Source organism: Tachysurus fulvidraco, chromosome 4 (genome assembly GCF_022655615.1).
Source record: "Tachysurus fulvidraco isolate hzauxx_2018 chromosome 4, HZAU_PFXX_2.0, whole genome shotgun sequence".
Taxonomy (NCBI): Eukaryota; Metazoa; Chordata; class Actinopteri; order Siluriformes; family Bagridae; genus Tachysurus; species Tachysurus fulvidraco.
The window spans coordinates 11,049,099-11,076,507 of NC_062521.1; the positions used below are offsets into that span (position 1 = coordinate 11,049,099).

Consider the following 27,409-nt stretch of genomic DNA (forward strand, 5'->3'; position numbering starts at 1 on the left):
TACAAACTATCAAACATTGACTGTGTAACAGTATCCCTAATTTAATGCGGTGACAAGAGAGCACAGGAAGTGGGAGACAGCTGAATACAAGCATAGATCACTCTGATCAGCACTCAGTCAAGGAGAGACTACTGCCAGTAATATACAGCTCATATCATATAATAAACTAGTTGAGGAAGTCCATCCTTAGATACACAGACTGAGCAAGAGTCCCAGCCATATGACACTTCTTTTATATTCACTACAGGAATTAGATACCTTTTTTATACTGTACTTTTGCATAAAAGTGGACAAAACAAGGCTCCTGCTGTAGTATTTGCATTTTGCCACATTATCAGAACCTCGTTATTTCCGTTTTGAATTTTCCAACTGGAGACGGGCCACATAGTTAAATAAAAACTTTCTAATTCTAGCAAGATTCAGACCTCAGAGTCCTCAAAGCTAGTCATGACCATCTCTGCAAATTCAGACATTCTGCAATCACCACTTCCAGTGAGAGGACTAGACCTGGGACTGTATTTACAGTGCGACAAGCATTCAGTTCTATGCTTTCTAAAGATGGATTAGCAAATTACAAATATAAGTAAATGTTATGAAGCCTACCACTGTGTCAGATCACATAGTTTGTTAATCCAATAAGTAATCCATTTTCACTTCTACAATTTTACTTTCTGAAGCTTTGGAGTTTACTACAAGCATGTGTCAGTCATGACTCTTCATGCTGCCAGCATTAAATTCATTTATCTTGCTTAGAACTGCATTATTAATAAATGGTGGTAAAAACCATTAATAATTGTAAATTAAAAATGGTCATACCTCAGACAAGCTCTCATGGGATCCTAACACCAAGCCTGAGATCTCAGGTCTTAAAAAATCATGTCAGCACAAAGCAAAACTGTGTGTAGTTAAGTTTTTTTTTTGATTATTGCAAAATTCTAAATGCATGGAAGCATCAAGTTTATTGAAAACATCCTTGTCATCCTGTTTCCTGAAATTAGTTTACATTCTGACTTTTTTTTTTTTTTTTTTTAGCTAACTGGTTGATCTTTAGTGAGCTTGAGAACAATGTTATTCCACACTTATTTTACTGCTGCAAAGTATCACTGGATCCTGATTAAATGTACAGTGAATTATCTTATGAATGAACAAAATACGCAAGTCTACAAACAAACATAAAAGCCTATTATTCAGTACTCATAAAAAGGAATTCAAGCATTTGGGCACAGACTAAATTCCTGTTTATAACCATAAATACACAGTGACATAGTTGTGTTTTTAAGCTGATTCTGCAAACCCGTGTCTCACACACGTTATCAGTGCATCACTTGGCTGCATTGTTTGTTGAAAACTTTTTCCTTGTTGGGTTACTCGTGTTCTTAGTGTGTGGGGGTAGGTTTTTTTTTTTTTTTGGTATGGTGATCTCAGCCTTTGTGCTTTGTTGCAGTTGTCCAGAGAGATGAGCTCAGTGCAGCTGTGGGGCTGTTTGAACAGACTGTACGAGTGTGTGCGTGTGTGTGTGTGTGGGTGAGAAAGAGACAAAACAAATGTAGCGCAGTCTCCTTGCACTAAAACTAATTGTAGCTTACTAAAACTAATTGTAGTACTCCGTATAGGGGAGACCGGGTTGTAACACTTTTTGCTTCAACACCTGTAACTCCGAATTTTTGAGTTAGAATTCTCAAACTTTTATACAAAGTCAAATTATACCATACCAAATCAAGTGCCTGCAATAATATCACAGACCTTATGAGTTGATGTCAAATACATGGTGTTCCTTTATTACAACCTACCCCACTACCAGGGTCGGTAGACAAAAGAAAAAGGAAAAACAGAGGCCACACAATGTAATAGTCTTCAAATAGTCTTTCGTGAGGTTTATTGAAATCAAAGAACAATTCAGAACAATGTATGTCTCTTTTAGACTGACCATAACTCAAATCCGATTTCTGTTGAGTCAGGAGTGTGTGTGAGGGTGTGAATGTTGGTGTCTGTGTTTGTGTTCTTGTATGTGGCTCTCTGTGTGTGTAAATTTGTCTACTAGAACAACCTTCCTTAGCAATATGTATGCTTAATGAACGCTCTGTCAATATACCTGCACAAAGAACAAGGTCTAAACCAAAAACAATATCATTGTGTGTCCATTCTTAATCAGGGTCACAGTGGTGACAAATGAATGCTGGAGTGTAGGCTGGGAGAGCCCAGAGACCGCACTGGGCACATTTTACCCACACTTCTGTCAGCTTTGAGCTTCCATATGGATCCATACAAACACCACAAAAGTTGTTTTCGTCAACTGAGGTTTCCTCAGCATTGGTTTTCAAAATTTTCTTTGTGGTCTTTCTCTCCTGTTTTTTTGCCTTCCTTTATTTTTTCCTGATACACTCTCTTTTACACATTTGGTTTGTCTGTTATGATGTAAGATGTATTATAGCTCACCCCACCCCTGTCAGCCATTGTTTAGCTAGCTGTATTAGCTCAGTGGCTTGACATTAGCAGGGGAAAAGTGCAGCACATTTAGCCTGGAAAAACCACTATTTCCCCTAATAAGTCATATGATTATAACTGCAATAGTTTAAGTACTAAACAAAACATTTTCTTGGTCAAAATAGCTACATTCTTACCTCAAAATTATTATTTTTTCTCTGTAGAATCTGCATGCATGTGTTTCCAGCCTTGACAACTACCATGTGCGATTGGGAAGGAAGCAGGTAAACACTGATATGATCATATGACTCCTACCTTATTGCTAATTGGTGGTGTTACAACCATACCTGGTCTCCCCAATACTACTGCTGTGTATAACGCATACAGTTTTAATGGGAGTACAACAGAAGGATTAAGGTCAGAGAAAACGCTCACTTACCCCATCATCGTCTCTTTGGGGATTGAGCCGGTTATACACAGCCTCGATAACACTGTGCCTGCAATGACAGAAAAGACACTCGTGTAGAAAGAAAGGTCCAAATTCAATCAACAGCGTAGGTCAAATCAACATGTCTCCAGCACAATGGCAAAAAGTAAAAGATTTTCTACTTTGGCATTCACTGGATTAGCTGAATGCACTAGGTGTTTGAGTTTGCTTAAACAAGAGTGTATGTGCATATGCATGCTCACTTGCTGGCGAGGCCTCCCCCTGGTGGGAGGTTAGGGATATTCTCTGTGGCAAGGTTTCTCAGGATATGTACCAGATCAGGAATTCCCTCTTCCCCTGCTTTCTCGATGAGTTCTGAATGAGAGCGTACAAATGACAGGTTAAATAAAAAGTACAAATAGAACAAACTGCAGCTAAGTTTGGAAACACTGAAAGGACAGCCAGAAATAAAGAAACCGCTCACATAAAAAGATTTCCCAAGCAATCTTAAAGAACCTGGGGTAAAATTTGGTGTATAAACTTTGTGAATGGCAAGTGACACAGTCAAAATGGACAGGGGAAATGAAGGGTACCCTGCAGCTCAGTTAGACTGCTCTGGGCCTGGTGCCAGATGGATGTTCAGCCAGCACATTCCTAGTTGGTGGAACAGTGCTGACGTCTCCCTAAGGCCTTCTCAGCATGCAGCCAAACATTACCACATTATTACCCTAACCATGACCCAACATTCAAACCCATGTGTTTACATAACCCACAAAACTACATGTAACGCGCATCTGCTTGCCAAAATATGTGCAGCATGCAAGAAAGAAAAGAGAAGGATAGGCGAAAAAAGGAAACCCAAAATCAGCGATGTCAGGCTATTGAATCACAAGAAAAAAAAAAAGACAGGAGTGGACAATACATTTATTAGCTGTACCACTGGGCAAGTGAACGTTTCAGTGTTGAACAACTTGTTTTACAAGTCTGTCTACTGGGTTTATTTTCACTGAACAAATTAGCAGACCTGCATGACAATGATGCTTTGCACTGTTTCCCTGTGGTGAAAACCCCCACCACACTGATCCACCGAAATTAAGAATGCGTCCTTGGCTAATGTGTAAACAGCAGTCAGGTGGTGTGTACTAATAGTGCCACCGTGCCATATTTAAACTAAAAGATTCAATGCAGATATCATGTAAACATGCTTTGAGATTGTCAACATTTTGTTCCTTGATTGGAGGCCAGGAGGGAAAAGCAGCCTACAACTTGTTGGCCAGCTCAAGTGCTTTGGGGGCCCTAAGCAAGATGCACAAATTTCACATTTCACTTCTGTAGAATGCTTTTGAAATTATACGATTACAAATTTGTGAGTGGTTTAGAAACATGCAGAGCAGTACAGGCACTGAGTAAGCTTTGCTGTTCCTTTAAACTGTCTATCCAAAGCACCATGGGCACTGAGCAAGAACAAAATTCCCAGGTCTGCTGTGTTCTCCCAGTGGGGTCCTGCCAAATTTGTTCAGTTAAATACTAGCGATAACTACCAAATGTGTACAAAGCAATATTATCTTCTGGCTCCTTAATCCTCTTCTCTTTTGCAAAATCTAATGTAGACATTTAGTTTAAAAATGTGTGCTGTGCCCCAAATCCAAACCACAGAATTGAACAGTATGATTAAATAGCATTTAACTGAGAAACACACACCGATCCCACTCACCTACACCTATGTTTAATGTAATGACATAAATAAGTTTTAAATAATTCTCTCACCTTCCACACGAGATTCAAGGAACTTATCCAACTCCGTGTCTCTCTTCACTGCTTCTTCTGATACTTTGGGTGCATTTGGCAAACACACTAACACGACACTCATATTATCTCGACTTCCCTGTAGGAAGAAGAGAAATTTTAATTTCCTACTAAGTCTCCAGAAATAAATAAATAAAACAAACAAACAAACAAATAAACAGGCTATTCCAGCATTTCCCAAACTAAACCCATTTTCTAATCAAATTCAATTCAAAATTCAATCCATCTAAACATGAATAGTTCAACATTTTTTTCTGCCTAATCTACTAGTCAGCTTTGGCTGGGAAAATTTTGTTTGATAAAAAAAAATTCCAAGGTTCTTGAATTTCGTGGTGTTTATAAGTGTAGAAAGGCCACAAATCACCCATCATGTGGACTTTTTCTAACAAGAAAACTCTACACTACACTAAAACAATCCTTTCAATAAATATTTCATAAACATTGAACAAAAATATGCACAAATATACTGCACAAAATATGAATCTCCTTAATACCTGCCAACCACCCTTAGGGATCTATTCTTCATGTACGTATAATTGTGCTTTCCTTCTTTTCTTAGCCCACGGAAAAGTGAAATTATGGTCTGAATCTCATATTAGCATGTGATAGATTAGAAGAAAAAAAAAATCAAAGTATTGCAGTGAAACAACTCCTAGCACTACACAATGACTGAAATAATAGCAAGCAATTTCCCAACAACAGGAAGGAAGCTCATCTACCTTGTGAAGGCATGTGTCCACCACCTCATTGCACACTTTTTCCAAGTCATCAGACACCTCTAGCCTGGCACGCACAAAGGCACACAGCTCTTCATTACTCATCACATCCCATATTCCATCACAGGCCAGCACCACAAACTCGTCCTCTTCTGGCACACGGGGAATCTCAAATACCTCAGGCTCAGGAGAAACCAGCTGCTCGGTGGGGCCCTTGCCCTCCACACACTTGTAGTCATAGTCGCCCAAAGCACGTGACACAGCCAGAGAGCCGTTCACACGCTGGATCATGACGGACCCACCGGCATTCTGGATGCGCTCTTTCTCACGTGGGTCACATGGCTTATGGTCGAGTGTGGAAAAGCGAACACGCGCATCACGACAAAGCAGCGCACGTGAGTCACCACAATTGATGAAGTACATATGATCGGGTGAAAGCATTACAGCCACGGCCGTGGAGCCGCTGCGATCGAGGCCATTGCGCGGGTCGGCAAAGCCACGCATGTGCTCGTCAATGCACAGGAAGCCAGCACGCACGCCACTTTTCACCGCCTCCACACTGCGGCCTAGCTCGCCGGCTGGTGCTGCTGCCACAATGTGTTCTAGCAGATGCTTGGAGCAGTAGTTGGCCACACGTGAGCCTGCATGGCCATCATATACAGCAAAAAAAGACCAGTCGTCAAGGCCATGTGGTAAGCCCACAGTGGCTGTATGTGCATCCTCCATTTCCACACGCCATCCTTGCATGCTGCTCAGGCCATAGCGTAGGCCATTGCCCTCACCGTGTGCATTGTGCTTCTCTGTCTTGGGCTTGTCTAGGAACGCCCCCATGACTCTCACCACCTGCTAGGACAAAAAAACAGACAAGCAAGTGATCAAAACATGAAAACTAATTCATCATTGTAAAGCATTATAGTGTAATGCAGAGAACTAAGGGCAGCACTCTGTTCTCACAACCTGTCTGTTTCATCCATGAGGCAGTGAAAAACTATAAAGGGTAACCCATGTAACCTCAAGCAGTTTAGACAGTGTGCAACATAGGGCTTATCTATTTACCTACTAACTCAAGACTAACACAACAATGTAAACTCAAGGTTAGTATGGCAAATATTCAGTGTTGTTGTGGGTGTAGACTTTTACTTAAAAAGAAGTATAACGTATCAAGCAGTTTGTTTGCATACATATGAAATGTAAATTCAACAAGCAAGGGTTTGGAGACAAAATATCTTGCTTATAGTCCTTGATATTTTATTAAAATAAGCATATAAATCATTATAAATTAACCCCCATCTTTAAATAAACAAATAAATCAAATGTATTTACAATGACCATTATAGTTGTAGATAAATCTGACATACATTGATAGCTTTTATATCACACTACAGATAAAAGCACATGTTTCAAGGAGAGCGCTCAAGTGGGTTCATGTCATTTGGTTTATCTGCTGAGAGTATTGATTTTTTGGTATTTTCCCATCTCACTCCAGGGTAAAGGCTGTTAAACTTTTGTTGCAACTTGCAACCCACAAAAGCTACTGCAATGAACAAGTCAGAATTTTCTGACACTATAAAGTCAGAAGAACGCATGAATATATAACAATATGATTCCAAGCACCAATTCAAACTCACAAGTTTAATATCAGCACAGCTTTAACCGACAACTATAAGGACTAATAAGTAGCATAAGGTTGCCTCTCTAAGCAAACTTGGTCTTGTATCTCTCCCAAATTATTCATCACTTTTAGCACAGATTGACAAACATTCGGCAAATGCACATTCTACTTACTGAATGATTGTCAAAGGTGGATAAGGAGAGTTGAATCAAACATGCTAGGAAAAAACCACCAAACTGTTCTGAACTCTGAACGCAAACACTGTATACTCCTGGTGTACACTTCCCTCCTCTCCCCCATGAGGTAGACTATACAAAAAGATATGATGATTTTCAAGATTTCAACACAAGACTTTTTCATCCTAGAAATTATGTGTGTTTATTATGTAATGTGTGATAATTAAATGTTTACCCTGGCATCTATGTCAGCTGCCTAACACCTCATACCTAATAAAGCTTCAGGAACAAACTTCTTGAAAAAGGACAGCACCTTATTAATTGTGTTTAAGCATCCCCTTGTGTCTTCATAGTTAGTGAACATTTACAAAAAATGCCTTGGCCAAGGAGAACCTCCCACACTAAACTGAAACCGCATTGGACATGTATATATAAGGATTAGACTTGCTTCCCAACAGACGGTATTCTGTTAAGGCCAAACTGAAAAGCTCTGAGTGAAATAAACATGTTGAGGTTCTTGGCTCTGAAACCATGAAGTGGGTGTACCTACCAAAAATCAACACACTGCATGCCTGATAATCCTATTGCCTCTGCAGCGCTGCCTGAGCTTCTAAAAAGTGTTGTGCTGCTCAAACGCAAAGCCACAGAGAACAAAACATTATTACTGTTTCTAATCTAACTTCAAGGACCGCAAACATTTTCCACATTATGAACATGGATCCCTTTCAAATGGATCCAATTAATATGTACCCTAAAAAGTCATTTCTTAAGGAGACTCACTAAAAGCTGTAATGACTTTGGCATTCAGGCCATCACTTCTGTGGGAACATTTTGTTTGGTGTCCATTCAGAAACCTCTGCTGTTCTTTCCAGTTGTTCTGTCCATTCGTGACTGACAGTGCAACTCAAGTTATCTCTGCTTATCATCGTATTAAAAACACACGCAGCACGGCTGAAAAGAAAATCTGGTTTCTGTCAACAAATCATAGCATGCAGAGTTAAAATACCTTTTTATATTTTAAAAACACGGAAACCCTAGCTCCGGATGGGAGAAAAGCACGGCTCATTGCTAATTTAATAAATGAGTAGGAAAGTATTGGTTGAACTGATTAACTGCAATCTGTAAAAATCTGTAGAAATGTTAGAAGTTAGATTTATAAGCAGCCAGCTAAGTGTAAGCCATTTAATGAACATGTCAGTTGCTACAATAGTGATGAAATATTTACTCTAATATATTATTGAGTATAGAGTAAATCAGATATTTACCGATAATAAACTGACTTAAATTAACTTTACCAAAGAAGGTTTGACCAAAAATAAAGAAATAAACAACAGCAGGCACAATTATTACTGACAAGAAACCAAAACATCAATTCAGTCTACATACTGAAAGATACTAAACCAAAAAGCACCTTGTACCTTTCTGTAGACAGGTTTTGGAGTACACAGACTAACTAATCACGAGATACCACCAGGTCACACACTATGTTAGCTTTGAGAGTGCTAACAGTCACAGTCACTCCAGATATTTGGCCATGGTGTGTTTTGTTTTTGGAGTTCATTAAGAAAAGAACTAGTGCATGCATTTATAATATACTTCACAATAAGCAGCTCCTCCATGTTCCACTGTCCAAACAGGCCCAGAGTCCTGCCTTCTTTATTTCTATTGGCTCATAACTGTGAGGTTCATGAATTCACAGGTCTAAGTTCCTTCAGATAAAGAGAAGCGCATTCCTCTCCCACGTCCTATGTCCTTTCTCTTTCAATGAATTGGCTTCTCTACCGGCCAAACTGAAAGTGCTTGTGGTCTCACTGGTACTAGAGATTACAAAGAAAATAAAGTATTATTTTTAGGTGTCTTCCATATCTCTGTGGAAGGACTGTGATTCAAAAAAATATTTTAAAAAAAATAGCGTGAGGGTTTCCAGCAATCACGGAGTGCGTTTCTCACAACATGAAGAATTACACACCAGGGCATTTATATAGATCCAAAACAAGAGTCACAAAACAAGAAATATCCCCGAAGATAAGATCATTTGAAACCAATTAACATGAAGAGAGACAACACACTGTTAACTGTAATACAAACTGTCAGTGGTGTAAGGCTATTTGCAATGGTTCAAAAGAATAAATTTGCTCTGGTTACGCTCTCATTTCTCAAACAGAAAATATCCACCGTATCTAAAACCAGATATAACTGGTTACTCAGCATGTAAGCACAATCATTGGTTTGATTTGAGCTGTTTAGGATTGCTGTTCATAAAAGAATAAACAGTAACCAACAAACGCACAAGAAATCAGAAACAAACAACCAAAAAAAAAAAAAAAAAGAGAAGGAAACACTTTGCTTCTAAACACTGACCTAACAGAGTTTAAAACATAAAAGGGCTCCACACTGTCCTAGTTGTATACGGCTTTGCCCAATTGCAGAACAACCACAAGGTCCTTCTAGGAGAGTCTGTCCACCTGACAGCCATCTTGGCAAAACCTGGACCGTTATTTTTTTCTGTATCTATTTGAATGAGAAGAAACCCATGTAAGAAGAAACCCATGTAATTAATTGTCAAAGATGATGTTTCAAACAGACTTTGTGGTCTGCAATCTTTAACTGTCCACTTTGGAGGAGCCTGTAGTCACTTTAGCCTCAGACTCCTGTAGTTGGCTGACTAAAGTGGAACCTGATGTAGTCATCTACTATTGTAGCCCATCCACCTCAAGGCCTGATGTTTTGTGGTTGGGTCATGCAACAGGACAACAATCCTTAGCACACCAGAAAACGTACTTCTGAATGGCCAGCAAATAAATAAAGCTTAACTCACTGAGGTTCTGTGGTGGGGTATTAAGAGAGCTGTGAATAAATGACGTTCCACAAACATTAAAGAACTGTAGCAATGTTGTAAAGAAGAGTGAGACAGAAATTCTCAAACATCATGAGAGACTGAAACGCCTACATATAACATTTTATTCAAGTTGTTGCCATAGACGGTACTATGTTATTGGATGTAACCCCCCCCCAAAGAATACTGAATTAGTTTAAAAATTTGTTAAGCTTTTTTGTTGTCACCTAAAGGTTTATAGAAATTGGTGAGGACCACACAATTTTTATTTAGGCCCTCATAATGAAAATGTGTTAAAAACCTTTCCCATGACATCAATGGAAAACTTATTTATCAAGTCAACGAGAAGTAAGGCATTTCTTTCCCTCTTTTACTGATTATTGAGCTGAATTGACTGCCAGGCAACTGCAAATAAAAACTAATAGCCTGGACTTTAAATCTGCTTCTGATCTATCCACCCTGATGATGAACATACCATTTCAAATCTCAGTGTTCTCTGCTAATTAAATTCTCTAAACAATGTTCTCACTGGACAATTTTATTTGTTGGATTTAACATCTTTGATTACAGCTGTGATGTACATCTGTCTAACATGTGCAGAGAATAAACAAAAATAGACCGCAACTGACATGAGTTAGTGTGCTTCTTTAAAAATTTGAGTTTGGCATATGTACTACATAATGACTTACCACCATAAAAGACCTAAACTTTTACACCTATGTGAGCCAGCCATGTCTGGCAGAAGCACAGTGACCACAGGATCAGTTTTTTAATTAGTGCAAACAGCAGACCTGTGGAACTTGGAGCTCACCATGAGCCAGCACTGTGAGCAGGTCAAAACACTGCCAGGTCACTCACACCACAGGCTGAACTGTTCTTAAATGTTTGCCTTCACTCGAACACAATGTACAAATACAATACAAATTACGGAAAATAATTCACAACGAAACGGGGTCATTTCCTTGCAAATGCTGAAGCGTGTTTTGAATTTAAACATTTGCTGTTAAATATACTACATACTGTACATCTTCCCTTTAGCAGTGTACAGATCTCTTTATACAAATGGCTTAAAGCTAAAAACCTTTCACCAATATTTAAAAAAGTTCAACATATTTAATCATATCTAGCTCTAAAATTTTCAATTGACTTTTAAACAGTCAGTACATTCGAAAGGTTTTTATTGCATTTATCAGGGCTTCCCTCCAACACCACATCACACTTTTACTTCATATTCCGTGTTATAAGAAAGACTTAAATTTAGGTATGTAAAACAAAAAACTAATAAAATACAAGCAACCAACTATATGCAAGGATTCTAAAGAGGTCTAATACCATTTGACCACATTCAATCATTTATTTCAGAACGCAAGGACTTAAATCCTAATAAATGTGTATGCAGATTTGCAGTATAATTTACTGTGATAAATCAACCAAGAAAGATTTTAATCAATAAAGGATACTGAACTGCGAGCTCCTATACTGGCATAAACTATTGTTTAAATAACACTGATTATGCACAAAAAAAACATTCTGTTCAAATTTCAAATATATATGCTTGTTAACGGTTTAGTTTTTTTCCACTTCTGGACCTCATTAGGATCAAGAACAAGAATGGTCTTGGTTGCAGAAAGCCTGTCTAGAATAGACTACCATAATCAAACAAAAATGCTGATTTGTAAACCCAATCAGCATTCTGAAATGACAACTTCTGCCTCAATTTAAACCCCACCCAGAACATGTGGTCGGAGCTGAAAACACTGAACACACCTTTGTGAAAACCATAAGACATCAGAGCTGTCAAACATCTGCATGCACAATCTGCTCAAGATCTTAATGTTCATATACACAATGGAAAAAGGGAGAATCTCGCTGTGTGTAAGATGCTACATTATACCCCATTCAAGTGTAATGAAGAAGGGGAAAAATAACATTTGACTTTTCCTCATGTACTTTATACAGACAACTACTGTAGATAGTGCAATATTAGTCTGTGATATTCTACTATAGGAGGAAGGTTATAGGAGGATACGCATACACAAGCTAATATGGAAATATCCCATAGCTGCACTAGTGGATTTATTGTAGTTGCAGTGAATAAACAAACAATACAAAGCCAAACTGAAAAAGGTTTGTGGACACCTGACAATCACGGCCACATGTGCTTGTTGATCATCATATTCCAGAATTGATTTTCCTCTATTGGAATAATAACCTCCACTGTACTGGAGTACTTTTTCTACTAGATTTTATTTGTGCTCATTCAGCAATAAGTGCTTTAGTGAAGTTGAGCATTGATGATGGTTAAAGTGGCCTAGGGTACTGGCAGACAGTGTTTCTGTTCAACCAAAAGGTGTTGAGGTTGAGGTCAGAACTCAGTGCAGGTCACTCAAGTTCTTCCAGAACAATCCTGACAAAAGATATCTTAAGGGATCTCACTTTTTGCACAGTAGAACTGTTATGCTGGAACAAGGTTTGAGCCTCTTAGTTCCAGTGAAAAGAACCTGTAATGGTACAAGGACATTTGTGTGCTTCCAACTGTGTGGAAACAGTTTGTATGTGATGGTCAGTTGCTCATAAGTTTTACAATATAGCATATTTTTAGTTCTAACATAGTAGGTGATATAAGGCTACGGCTTCACAAGACTAAAAGGAGAAAAATGTGGGGTATCTGAATGAATTGTACAAAGTAACAAAGAAAAAAATTACATTACAGAAAATCCACACATTAAATTTAAGGAAATTCTGATGCACAAATTTACTAATATAGGCTTTAATACTCTTGAAATATTACCGGAACCAACAAAGCATCTTCAAGCAGCTTTGGCTAACCTTTCTCAATAAGAACAATATACATAACCAGGAGCAAACATTTCTCACTCAGCATCATGTTAAAAGAAAACAATCCACATATTACAGTCAGTGAATGTCCTCTTAAGTTGTGGTCATACACTCAGGACTTTAATCAAAATTCTAATTATATTATAACACACACTATGTATAATTACCTACCTGTAGATTATATTCAATGTATTCATAACTGCTGAATTGCTAAATGTTGCTGATTTAAATTTATTGCTACAAACAAACAAAATTATGAACACACATGGCTTCTACTTGTAACAGGTCATGGTACAATTAGCCCACAAACAACACGAAAGCTTGTTTGTTTTAGGCTACAGTCTAGCACCTCCACCTGCCTCCGCTGATCCTATTTCGTGTGATAAAAAGCCACAATATGTTAATGTCTGCAACAAACTCTACACAAATCTTAGGACACTAATGTTGGCATTAAAAATTGTTTATTGTTTAATTTGCAGATGGGATGAAACCGTTGGCCAATTTCTTTCTTCTTAAAATAACCTCATTGACCCAACATACAAGGGAACACTAGCGTCTATAACACTATAATTTGTATGAAATGCATGTAGAAATTAACAGGCTTGGTTTCTTTTTTTGTTGGTGCTGAGTTTTTACCATCATTGTGGGCTGTTACTATGGTAACTTGATGAAAAGTCACTGGGCACAGATCTATTTTAGAATAAAGATTTAAACTTTGTACATTTTGCCTTAAAACCTAAATGTATAAAAGGATGTATTCTGTAATGTGGACATTCTGTTTAACTCAAAGTGCACCATCATGGATAAGTAAAGTTTAAAAAAAAAAGACTAATTAAATTTTTTATTTAAAAACAGTTTATACTAGAACTATTTCTAATAAACCAGAACATGCATCACAGACTACAGACCAGTCATCTGGCATGTGATGTCATAAGGCAGCTTGTCTGAGCATCTGCGTCTCACACCCACTGAACTATAAATAACCTCATCTAGGATTACACATCACCATTCCATTCTCTGAGACCTCTAGCCATATACTTAGTTTTCAAACTCTCACCTTTCAGCAAAGGAAACTGCATTTCCTCTGCACAACATCCAGAGCCTAGCTGGAACAACATGACTAAAAAAGGTACAGTAGAAAAAGAGACTTGGTTTCCCAAGTGGCTTACATGGGACAAACACATTATGCTGTGAAGTGGAATATGAATGTTTAGCATTAAAACAAGGCAGAGAGTATTGAACACCTGTGCCCTGACTCCGGCTTCAGCACACTTTGATCGTGCAGCATAATTAGCATCACAGAAGCCTAAAAAGAGCTGACAATAATCACTCATTGGTTATGAATGCAGGTGGACTCACAGAGAGCTCCTTATAGTTAAGCAGAAGGCAAACAGAAATGAAATATATTCAGTAGGACAGAAAATCTAACAAACCTTTGAAAGCCTTTCAATAATGGCATCTAACAAAAGAACCAAATACAAATTTATACACCTCATTATGCTGCTTTTACAAACTCATATCCACTATTTACATGATAAATATTGTAGTAAAGGCAACAAGAAAACTAAGATGTGCAGGTTCAGATTCTGCACTGTGGACAGGAAGGCTGGCTCTGATGTTTAAACAAGCTCTGTTTTACACTGCACAGCCTGTAAAACACTACCAACCCTTACACAAGATCTGCTTCTTATCAAAGGCAGAAAATCAAGTGCAAACTGGACAACAAACCTAAGCTAACTCCAGTCCTTCTATAAATAGCTTCTTGCTTTCTTATTGTTTCCAGTAAAGGCTTTTCAATATAGTGAGTCATCTTTTTTGGCTTTAAAAATGAACTTACCTGCCTTTATATAGGCATGTGTTCAACAGCTGTGCATCCAGGTAATCTGCTGCTCTTAAAAGACCCCCTACATTCCACTGATGTGAACAGAGAAGGCCTACATAGTGTCGAGATGTACGCCACTGCAATGATGTAACCAGTGGACCACTGTCACATGGTCCGTTTCTATGCCTACTGCGCCTGGAGTGGCAGCTAAGAGTGGTTTCTATAGCAACAAAGCGCTTCAACAGGGCCCTTCAGTGCATCTTTGCTGTGACCAGTGCCTTCTCTGGAATGGGGAGTAAAAGATCAACCAAAAAAAACCTATACAGGATTATCTTACTCAGGACATAGAACAGAGATTAGATAGATTTAATTGTTTTTGTTTTGCCAAGTCCATTAAACAGAGATAATTAAAGCTTATGGCTATGTTTCCATTCAATTATGCACTAAGTATAAGAATGATGTAAATATCTGCACACACTTCTTCACCATCAGAAGTAAAATATTCCGTTTATTCATGTCTGCAAACCAGCAATAAAAAACAAAGTGATCTTTGTTGAAACGGCATGATTCAATGACTGATATATCTCCAGCTTTTCACGGAAATCTAAATCACAGCTTCAGTTGTAGAGGAGTAATCAAACTCTGGTGTTTTGTTGTTTTTTCTGGGGGGGGGGGGTGTTGTTTTGTTTTTTAGTATAAAACCACATAAAATGGTGAATAGTTGAAAGTGGAACAGGGCATGAGAGTCAGAAATAGAAGTTAACGTAGCAAGTTATTATTAGGTGTAACGCACGCATCCAAATGCATGTGATTCATGGTATTGGAAACCCTTAGTTCATTCTTGCATCATCAAGTCTCTAATAAACAACACAATGTTTTTCTTTCTTTATTTTGCCCCATCTCCGTACTATGAGATCGGCTTCATTTGTTTGGAAGCACAGCTAAGGGAAGCTAGAATACATCGGAGAATATTGCTATTGGATATTACTACTGGATATTTCTGTGCTCTTAAGTTAGACATTACAGGCTATTCAGCTTTGTACATGATACAGTGTAGGTGAAAAGGAAACACCACACTGAGATACAACAATATATTTTTGACAATCTTAAAGCTGTAGAATGTTTTCTGAAAACATTTAAAATGCCCGACTTGACATGACCAAAGTGCACATGTTCGGAAATGAATGCTACACGACCCCATGGTGCATTACAAACTGCAGTAATAATCAGTATAGCACCATGTATTATATTTACTATTATTGATACCATGTCAGCATCAATAGCTATTTTTGTTTCAAAATACAGCTACATAATACAGATCACTCAACAAAATCTTACAATATTACAACAATAAATGCTTAGATTCTAACAATTAAAAAAAAAAAAAAAGACATCAATTATTTTCTGAATAGAAGTGGACAGTCCAGTAAGATTCGCTTAATCATTCATTGGTTTAATTATGGGGTGTTTGGTCTTTAAAGTTGCAAATGCTTGGAGGTTAGATTTTGAATCTGTGCAATCAAAAAAGTGCTATGTTTAGAACTCACTTTCCACTTAAAGCAAGGGCTTCAGCTGTAAAAACTGAGCTTTGTCCATAAAAAACATATATATATAGAATATAGATACTGAGCTGTTGTTATCCCAACAACGTTGAGAGTGACATCTAATGTCCATCCTAAATCCATTTGTTTAGAGTGGAAAAGTGGTGTTTTATATCCAAGAATTGCAGTTTAGGCCATCCTTAAAAATATTTTGGTTTGCAGTAACAGTAAAAAAAAAAAAAAAAAAAAAGAAAAAAGAAAGGTTCGGTAGGTAGGTCTATATATTTTTTTTTTCAAGTTTCACTGTAAAAAAAAAAAAAAGTACAATTTTGGTGATGGTGATTAGGTAGGTATGACTAAACAAATTAGCATATCGTGACATCACTGACTGGGTCTTCAACCCGTGCCTTCGGGTGCATCATTGCAAACCTTATTTTGATGCTGTGCAGTTTTTCCAGAACTTTGTGCGAGTTAAAGCGGTGTCGAGCTGTTTTGATTAATTTTTTTGATGTATTATGGTGTCCAAACCTGTTAATATTATTGTATTGCTTTTGTATTAGTTATTTAAAGAGTAAAAAATAATTGGTTGTCTTGACACAAATTTACAACCGGCAAGTCGGTCGGACTTAAAAAATAAAAAATTGAGTCCGTCCGAAATTGACAGGGTCGGTCGGGTTACGGCAAACAAGAATATTTTTAAGGATGGCCTTACAGATATCTTAATCACTGCCTTCTTATAATTACGTTCTTCTTTTCCACCTGTCTTCAACAATCTTCACAAAGACAGCAGAATATGTTGGGCCCAATTACATTTGTAATACTATTGATCTTTATGCTAATAAGGGTGACTGAATAGATGCTTCCTTGCGGCGCCCCTAATTCTAGTGTATGTAAAGTCTTTCCTTCTCTGAAAAAATTTGAAATACTGTAAACCTAGGTTAATAAAGAGTAATTACTTTTGAAAATAAAATACAAAGTCTAGTCCAATAACCATACTGTTAAAGCTATGAAAGACTTGATTAAACATATGATTAAAATTTTCTATTGAAGACAATAGGATTCAAAACTGAGGTCAAGTCCTGTAATTTTATAAAAAATTGCTTTTAATCCATGACAGCACCACTGACTAATATGAGAACTCATTCTCAAGACTGTGCAGTATTTTGATGAAGCCGGATAATGGCCTTATTTTTAAATCCGACAGAACCATGTGCAATTTTTGACAATTAAAGGAGATTGGAATGAAAATACTGAGAGGTACACTCAAAAATCCTATTTGAATCCTCTCTAGTGGTTGAGGATAGTTGAACATCTGGCTACAAGTGCCTGTTTTAATTACCTGATACTCTTTTTTTTGATCAGGATTCTTTCGCTTGTTTGTCATACATTTGTTTTACCCTGCTGTGTTAGCCAAGTTGCAATTTTGGCCTCATCCATGGCCTGGAGTTCTCTGGTACGAATTACTCTTTCGTAGCTGTTTAACAATGGTTGATATTACACCTTAATAAGAATACTGGCTTAACACTTAAACCTTAATAAGAACATACAGTATCAGCATGCATCAAATAATCAGCAATCATTTTCCTGGAGAACTCCACCAGTATCTGTCCAGTACTTTTTCAAATCTTTCACTCTGTGAGGGGAATGTCAAGAAGTTCTGAAAGCATAAATCTGACATAACCCTGGTTCTTACTTTTTGATTAGAACACAAAGAAGGTATCTGAATTTTCATTTTAAGTTTATTCCTTTGTTTAAGCCATATTTACTGTATTTTGTTTCATCACTCCTGCTCCCCACCCAATATGGAGTGCACTGGATATCCTCTGAATATGTATTAAAAGTACAGTTGTGAAAGTATAGAAAAGTAAAGGTTCGTATTACTCGACTGTCCCTAAGCCATGCAAGTCTTAACTAGCCAACTGACTGGACCAGGCCCTTCCAACCACACATCTATTGCCCCTTTCCACCAGAAAGAACCGGGTGCTAGTTCAAAGTTCCACTGGCAAGCCTTCTAAGAACCGGTTTGCCTTTCTATGGGCTAGAAAGCCATCACAGAGCCAAGTCTTACATCACTGTATACAACATTATACAGCGACATAAGCACAGCAGCGGCAAACACAAACACAACAGCAACAATGTCGGATGATGCTTTTCTGTTAATGCTCTGGACCAGCAATGGTTTGGTGCTACTTAAGAACAACTTTTCCTGGTTCAGAGCCGGTGCTTTGGGTGTTGAAAAAGAAAGAGCTGATTTTAAATTAGGCTCTGGCTCTGAACCAGCACTCAAACTGCCTTGATGGAAAAGGGGCATATGTGAAGTCTGAGCTATTCTAAAAAACAATATCGCGGTGTCTCAAATCCCACATACTTGTAATACTCTGGACTGTTTACACTAACACTAATACTCTGGACACTAACATCATGGTTTTTCTATTACAGTGAGTGCTTAACTTTTAAAAACCTCTTTAAACTTACCATAAGGTCTGCTTTCAGAACAAGATTTTTTTAAACATACCTGTGAAAGTTGTCAATTTACAATGCATGTAATGACAATCAACTGCAGAAAGTTTTAAAGAGATATTGAGCTGATCTGTGTCTGCACATGTATGTGTGGTCTGTCTATCTTTCACAGAACAACCACCAACATACCACCGGTATGTCTTTAATGCAGCACATTAAACAGACTGCCCTTTTGACCATACGAAACTACATGCTGCTAGCTCAGCCTTGCCGTCATCTGTCCTCGTCCTTGCTGTTTGATAGTCACAAGCCCTTGTCCACCCTCAGGAGTCTTGGAATTGGCAGATCAGAATGGGACTGGTTTGCTTCCTAGGTGCAAGGTCACTCACATCAGGTAACATGGAGGGGAGTGACATCTGCTCCACACAGACTCTCCACTGGTGTCCCACAGGGCTCAGTACTTGGTCCTCTCCTTTTCTCCTATACTCACTCTCTTGGTGAAGTTATTTTCTCACATGGGTTCTTTTACTGCTGCTATGCTAATGACACTCAAGTTATATTCTCCTTCCCTACCTCAGATATCACAGCTTCTGCTCGGATCTCTGCATCTCTGTCAGACATATCATCGTGGATGACGGCTCATCAGTTGAAACTCAATCCCAGCAAAACTGAACTGCAGATCATCCCATGTGATTCATCCCCAGGTCAGGAACTTGCAATATGATCTTGCACAACGATTTGATCTCCCCTTCAGTCACAGCTGGCAACCTTGGGGTACCAAAGGACAATCAACTGTCCTTTTTCTCGCATGTTGCTAATGTGACACGGTCATCTCGGTTTATTTTCTACAACATCAGAAGGATTCAGCCATTTTTGTTCAAACAGGCTTCCCAGGTAATTGTTCAATCTCTTGTCATTTCAAGACTGGACCACTGCAACTCCCAGGTCTAACTATGAACACGATTCGTCATCTGCACTTGATCATAAAATGCAGCTGCATGACTTATTTTCAATCTGCCCAACTTCACATACCACCCCACTGCTGCACACATCAGATTCAAAATACTGATGGTTGCCTACAAAGCCAAAAATAGAATGGCTCCCTCTTACCTCGAAGCCTTGATCACTTCTCACACTGCAACTCACTCCCTCAGATCTACCAGCACTGCTCGACTGGTCCCACCATTTCTCAGGTAAGAGGTAGGTATACAGCAAGACTCTTCTGTTCTGGCACCAAGTTGGTGGAATGAACTCCCCCCCCCCAGAAGTCCGAACAGCGGAGTCACTGTCTATCTTCAAAAGACTTGTGAAGACCTACCTCTTCCTGAAATACTTGAATTAGCACTTGTCCATGTTTGTTCTTTGTGTATATTTAATAAAATACACCCTGAACAGAGTTTTAGAATTAATCGCTAGAGACTTAAAAGCACTGTTGTACGTCGCTCTAGATATAGACATCTGCCAAATGCCGTAAATGTAAATGTCTGGTGATGGTTGCACTTCTGTCCGGATGCACTCCACTCTCCATAGACAAGACAACATACATGATATGAAAGCTGCCTTTAAATATGTAAAAATTGATTAGGCTGTCCTCACTGGCTTCTTTGGTGTTTCATATTAGAACTGTATTAGAGGATATGAAAACAAAAGAAACTGGCAAATTGAATCAGCTTACAGCACCTACTGGACTAAGAAAACACCATTAGACTATGTCAATGCCAGCATATAAGGAAAAAGGTACTAATGTATGTTACAGTACGTCATTCTATCCAATTGCAGCATTTAGTAAATCTATGGCCTCAAAAGTATCAAAAGCCTAGACCAAACCCAGAGGAAGAAACAAATTGTGACAAAAATAGTACCATTAGATGACCAGACTTAAGCAAAAAGACAGAATATAATGTTTTAATAAATGACCACAGATAAAGAATTTACAGCATACAATGTCATCATTACAAAGTACTTAGTTAAAAAAATACTTCATTATATTAAGTTATATATTATATATATTGCCCAACATTATATATTAGTACTATAAATGCAGCAAAAAAGCAGTACTAATCTACTGTGTGTAAAATATACAACCAACTACACAAAATATAATGCTGAATATTAGGTGTAGCCTATAAGGTGCACCCAAAAACAGATATGTACTTTTTTTAATTAACTAGTTAAGATAAAAAGCCACAAAAACAAACTTCCATATGTCTTGCCAAGCAGACAACCCCTAGCATTGAAGCTTGTAATTGGACACTGTCTCACTAAAAATAAACATACTAGCATTGCCAAGTAAGTTGTTTGTTTGTCCCGATTAGACTGGCCATGGTGGAGCTCCACAAAATTCATCCCCATAGAAAATCAGTCAGTTTTGTTAATAAAAAAAATAAAAAGGTTTCACGAGTGCTACAAGTGTCTTTATTATTCAAATAGGCCAACATTAGCAAATATACTTACTGGCATCTATGAAAGAGTGAAGCATTTAATATTTTAGGTGAACTAGACAAAGCTCCACAACTGTGACAAAGCAGGTAGTTAACAGTGATTAACAAGCGATCTAAATGCAGAAGGGGAATTTGATGCAATACATAGCACTGCTGATTTGTGTCTCACAAGTGTGGGATGAGCCTAGTAGAAATCCTTAGGTAAAAACATAGAAACACTAAGAAGTGTGTCAGATGGTCAGTGGGCGGAAAAGCAGCACATAAGACAAAGTCTCCATAGACATCAGATCAACACTCTGGGTTTGCAAGGGTTCCACTATCTCTCTATCACAGCAGAACCTCTTCAATAATGGTAATTTTCTTACTCTGGGTTTGATTACCACAACTAAGCTGGCTATTTCCTTCAAACCTGACCAACAACCAGGGATAGTTTGTCTTTCTTAATGTCGGAAAGATTAACCCAAGCGGTTTTCTACTTAAGTCATTGAAATAGAGCTGATGAGTCAGCCAGCTCCCCAAAGTGTTCTGCATATTATGGTCTACATGCCCAATAGCTAGTGTCCATAACATCAAGAAAGATTTCTGGAGTCAAACTGCTCCTCTTATTCTTAGGTTCTACTTGTACTGTTTGATCTCTGAAGAACATTTTGCAATGGATGGTACAGATGAAGCATCACAACGTACAACAGGCTTACAGATACTACCAAGAAAACTCAATTTTGTAAAGCACACAGTGGACCCATGCACGGTTATATCCTCTGAGCATAGGCTTTCTCTCAAGACAATAATAATCTGACAGTGACCATAATAAACCATGACAGAAACCACCACACTACAAATATAAATAAAATATAAAGTATAAAGTTATATAAAAATAAAATATAAAGTTATAATAACAAAAAACAACCTTCTGATTTAATTTTGGAAATACATACAGCTGACAGTGTGTTAAACATAAGAATGCCTAATATATTAACCGCATTAAAAGCAGTTTACCCAGTGATCATAGAAAATGCAGAAGCAAATCTCATGTCAAACAAAAATAATTACAGCGTAAAATTGTGACCCCCGTCTGATTAAACATGAATAAGTGAACATGAGTGAAATCCAGTTACTAATACTGAACAGTTACAAATCTTAACACCAAGCAGCACACAGTTATTTCAGTTGAAAAAATGGTTATGGTTAGAAGATAATACTTATACAGTAAGCAGATAAGCAATTTTGTGTCTCTCTCTCAGTTTATTTTGTTTATTGTTGACACACAAGTTCAACAACCATAAAATGAATAACATTTTATAGTAACCTTCGCAAAACTAACGTCATCATTTGGTATGGGTAACCACAATAAACTTCACGATAGTGTGACAACTGTAGAAATATTGATGAAACCAAGCAAAAAGAGGATTACAAAGCTTATACTCTGTGGTGACTGCATGGTGACTTGTGTTAGCAAGAGAGTTAACAAAATCAATGATGAATTTTAAAGATTTTTACATGAAAATAAACCCCATAGCTATCGGCAGAAACCACCAGCAAAATATAACGGTAATACAAACAGCTACACTGAACACTTTACTTAAAGAGAATAAAAAATTAAATTCATGGCCAACAGTTTGTAGACACAATGTAGTTTGTAGGCATCACATCCATATGTGCTTGTTGAACTTCATATTTAGATGGATGCTGTTATAATAACCTCCACTATGCTGGGAAGGATTTCCCCTAAATGATGGAGAGTGGCTGTGGGGTTTTGTGCTCATTCAGAAGTCAGGCAATGAAGTTAGGTGAGGAGACATGGTACGAAGTATACATTTTAGTTCATCTTAAAAGGTGTTAAAGTAGGGTTGAGGTCAGAGCTCATTGCAGGCCAGCAGTTTCTTCCACACCAAACCATGTTTTCCGTAAGCTGGCTTTATGTACATGCCCCATTTGGGTAACTTTTTATGAAGGGAAATTGTAATGCTACAGCACAGAGACATCCTATACAGTTTGGCACTTCCAACTTTGAGGCAACAGTATGGAGTAAAACTACATGTCGACAAAAGAGGATACAGTTGTTCGGATTAATGAAAGCTATTTCCATATAAGAATATTTAATAGTAGTTGAATATTAAATATGAATTTGCATGGAAATAAGGGAAATGTGACATTTTGTCAATGATGTGCAGTATTAAGCATGAAACACGTGGAAATCACCTATGCATGGTAAGGGTTGAGGAAATCTTCAAGGCTTTCACAGGTTCAAAAATTTTAATTGCATATGACACATCTCATACATAGCAACCTAAAAAGGTCTGCACTTATAGCAAATCAGTGCATTTTGTAAGCTTTCACCCAGGGTGCATTTTCCGGGCCAAGTCTCTCTCCCATTGACAAAACTGGAACATCATCAGCTGGCAGCTAGTTGGAACCCAAAGTGAAATCAGCTAGCCAACATGCAGAGGTTTCTGTTTCTCCAACTAGTATAAACACTTAGCCTTCTATGCATGTGTACACAACAGTACAACTGTACAATGTCATTGGAATGACTATTAAGCCTGCAATAGAAATAATGGGAATAGAAGGACAAACAACATGGAACACTTCCAACAGTTTCACACTCTAATGATCCAAACCAAATCATGGACTGGTTAATCAGTGATGCAAAACTGCATGTTGAGGATAGTTGGAACAAAATAGTGGCAGGCCTGAGCCTCGGTTGATGGAATACAATTACCTTTCATTACTCTGAGACTCACTGTCATATGTATCACTATCAATATAGCTGCTTGGAGTCACATAGCAAACAAGTTGAAGACCAACCAAGCATGGGTTTAATTGCTAATTCAGATAAACTGATTTCAGCTGATGTCAAAATATGATTCAGCAAAGCACAAGCAAGCTCTAAAATGCAAAACATTTTATATAAATATTTTCCTTCATTAGCTTTGACCTACATGACATCTTGTGCAAGGATATTTTAAAATTATGTATCTGTTTGTAAGGCCACTCAGTTTTCAGTTAATTTGAAGACATTTCACAGTAATTTTATAAACAAATTAGCTATTCTCTTGCTTCAAGTAGAACACTGATGGACCTCATATATAGAGTTTTGGCTCCAACAAAAGTAGGAGGACAAAACAAAACCACTTCAAACTCTCTTATTTATAGCCATAAAAAATAACATTTAAAAATAGGCTTTAAAATGTAATGCTTAATTGCTCAGTACTGAGAGCTGCTTAACCAGACATTTGTAAGCAAGGAAGTTTATAAAACTGTGGGCAATTATTTGTCATTTAAAATATCATGGCATGCTTGAACGCTCAAACTTTGTTTGGAGAGGAGAAAAAATATTAAATAAATTGTGCAATAATTTTGTCTCCATCTAATTGTTTCTATGAAATCAGCTCATATACAGGGACTTCCACAAAATCTAAGACAAATAATGAAGAAAATTAAGAAATAATAATAGAAATTTCTAATTGTTGATGCAGTGATATTTTTTTTTTAGGAGAAATACATTTTAAAACTGTAAATACGTCTTTGGAACAGTTAAAGTTCCCCATCTCAGCAAAGTCTTCCCACAGAAAAGTTTATACTATACGGCTTGGAAAATCCCACATTAAATTAAACCAAAATGTTAGAAACAAAAAGTACATGTCGTTCATTAATAAATTAAACATTGTAATCACTTGCAAATCAATGTGGTATCAGTGGAGTGCATCACATACCGATCCCAAAGTCAGGTTTATGAGTACAAATAAACTGCCTAAAGTGCAGAAAGAAAGTATTTAAAAAAATGGCTTGAATAAATGTCAGAAGTGAAATGAATGCCATGTGTCATATACTGTTGTAGTGAAGATGTACTAAACCTGCCTGTGCATTGGAAAAGACCAGACACATAACATGTCAAGTCTGCCAGAAAGGTATATGCACACCATAGGCTGCGTCATTTGCCTTACAAGTAACCCTGGTGTTATAGCAAATATACAGGAGTAAACTAACAGAGAGAGTAAACGAGTTTAGAATCTAATTCTAAGCAGATTTCATTCGAAATCGGTTATAGCGTTTAATTAGAATTACCTTGTACGTTGTGTTTAAAGCTGTCAGAGTCGTTATGTAAATGACTGGATTTTACAAATTATGGCCCAAATGCTGAAATAGACATTAAGACGTAATTGATAAAACGCTAGCTTGTAAAGAGCTAAATTAGGGCTATTTAGAAGAAAGATCGGAGTGTTAGAACTGTCTCCATGACGATAAACAAGCTAATACGTCCAGTGTAAAATGTTGGCCTGAACTAGAGAGCTCAGTGCGAGTTTACACGTTCACGTCACTAATAAGACGCCATTATGTTAGTATAAAATTAATAGAATTTTTTTAGTGGCGTTTGTAACGTTAACTAGATGAACGAAGAGTTATCAGGCCAGTTAGGCAGGTAGTTAGTCTCAGCGTCAGGTGTTATAAAACGTAGCTAGCTAACCTACTAGCTAAAGCTAGCTAATATTTTCGGTTTACCAGAATAACAGAAGACGACTTACCTTTTCTCAGGATGTAATTATTCCCTCACAAGGCGCCACGTACCGAGCAGACGATGACTTGACTTTCTCACCGCAAAGCCGCTCTCTGAACATCTAATTACTGGGCTGCTTCACGGTGGACACGGTCGCTAACCGCTAGCGCAGCAGGGCTAGCTGTTGGTTAGCTAGACAAGCTAGCAGGCTAGCTAATGCGGCTGTTTTTCACACGGTAACTTTTAACTGCTCTCTAGACAAATTGCAGCTACCGTGATAAGGTTTTTCACACATATTTGACACCAACCGACACTTTTATGCAGCGTCGGTCGTAATAAAAGTTAAATGTTACAAAAAATGGACGCTAAAGCGGCGTTGGAGCTAACTAACTGACTAGACTACATGTTCTAAGCAGATGACGTCCTCCACCGTCGCTGACGTTCAGCAGCCTGCACTGAACCGAGAGGGGGCGTGGCTTCTGCCTGTCACTTCACTGCAATTGGCCAATCGCAGCATGATGTCTCATTGACTTGCTAAAACTGGTTTGTGTGCTCGTTGAGAAAGCTCCCTCTTATGTAATGAAAATAACGTGAGAACAAATATATTACAAAATGAAACACTGACGATTAATCTGACCATTTCAGTTCGTAAGTCTAGTTCAGGCACAGAGACCGACTTCAGTATGTTATTATAATTGAATATAATAATTGAATATCATTTAATATAATTTATAATAATAACAACTTCAGTATGTTAGTTTTATTTTAGTTCCCTGTGTACACACGGACCAGGTTGACAGAAACACCACACTGTTCAATAACCTGAGCCCAAGGATCAAGGAGTGTCATTTCATGGGCAATTCTATGCTCTGAAACTCCTAACAAACTGGGATACAGAAAATAATTTCCCTTTAGTGTGTATGTGATAAATAATGGCTTGATCTTGATCATGATCAGGATCACATGAGATCCACAGCAGATCAAGTCGAGTCAAGTCAAGAGGCTTTCTATTGTCATATCAACCATACATACGTAGCTGTTGCAGTACACTGTGAAATGAGACAATGTTTCTCCAGGTCCAGGGGGGTACACAGAACAAAGAAAGAGCTAAGGACATAAGTAAGTTAGTCCTAGATACGTAAAGTGCATCTGTGTGACCTGGTGCAAACAGTGCAAGACAAAAGATAAAAGACATCACACAAAAGACAATAAACAAAAACAACACCGATTTGTGTAAATTCTGTATGTCCGTTCAATATTGCTTGTGCAGAAATACTGGAATGAACACAATATTATAGCAGCAGTTACATGAGATATTGTAAAGTACTGTGCAAAACAGCAATCAAGAAGTATGTCACTTCAGGGTATGTATGAGAGGAGAATGACAGCATTGAGATGTGCTGTAGGTCTGACTTAGGAGCTCAAGGTGAAGAGTGTCAGCTAGAATCAAAGAAAAGGTGTACAAAACAGTAGTGAGCCCAGCTATGCTGAATGGGTTAAAGACTGTAGCAGTGAGGAAAATACATGAGGCAGAGATAGAGGTAGTTGCTGAGGTTCTCTTTAGGAGTGACGAGGATGGACAGGATTAGGAACGAGCACATCAGGGGGACAGCTCAGGTTGACTGTTTTAGGGACCAGGTCAAAGAGGCTAGATTGAGATGGTTTGGACATGTAGTAGTAGTAGAAGAAGAAGAAGAAGAAGAAGAAGAAGAAGAAGAAGAAGAAGAAGAAGAAGAAGAAGAAGAAGGAGTTACTGTTTGAACAGAAAGGAATTTGAAATTGGGGCTACTCAAAGATGCAACATTGCTGCTTTGG

General features: G+C 37.9%; 1 protein-coding gene across 3 annotated transcripts in view; it reads right to left on the bottom strand.

The window, feature by feature from the left end:
• Positions 1–26,039, bottom strand: part of ppm1ba (protein phosphatase, Mg2+/Mn2+ dependent, 1Ba) — a 29,225-nt gene extending 3,186 nt beyond the window's left edge. Inside the window, exons 1-5 of one of the 3 annotated variants that reach the window (XM_027150270.2) lie at positions 25,623–26,039; positions 5,377–6,216; positions 4,619–4,736; positions 3,115–3,226; positions 2,864–2,921 (exon numbers count right to left, since the gene is read on the bottom strand). In XM_027150270.2, coding sequence (XP_027006071.2) covers positions 2,864–2,921; positions 3,115–3,226; positions 4,619–4,736; positions 5,377–6,204 — 1,116 coding nt within the window. In that variant the 5' untranslated portion in view covers positions 6,205–6,216; positions 25,623–26,039. Of the gene's footprint in view, positions 1–2,863; positions 2,922–3,114; positions 3,227–4,618; positions 4,737–5,376; positions 6,220–19,841; positions 19,847–25,622 lie in introns of those variants that run through there. The other 2 variants (XM_027150269.2, XM_047812456.1) reach the window with 2 other exon arrangements.
• Between the last annotated feature and the right edge of the window lie 1,370 nt (positions 26,040–27,409).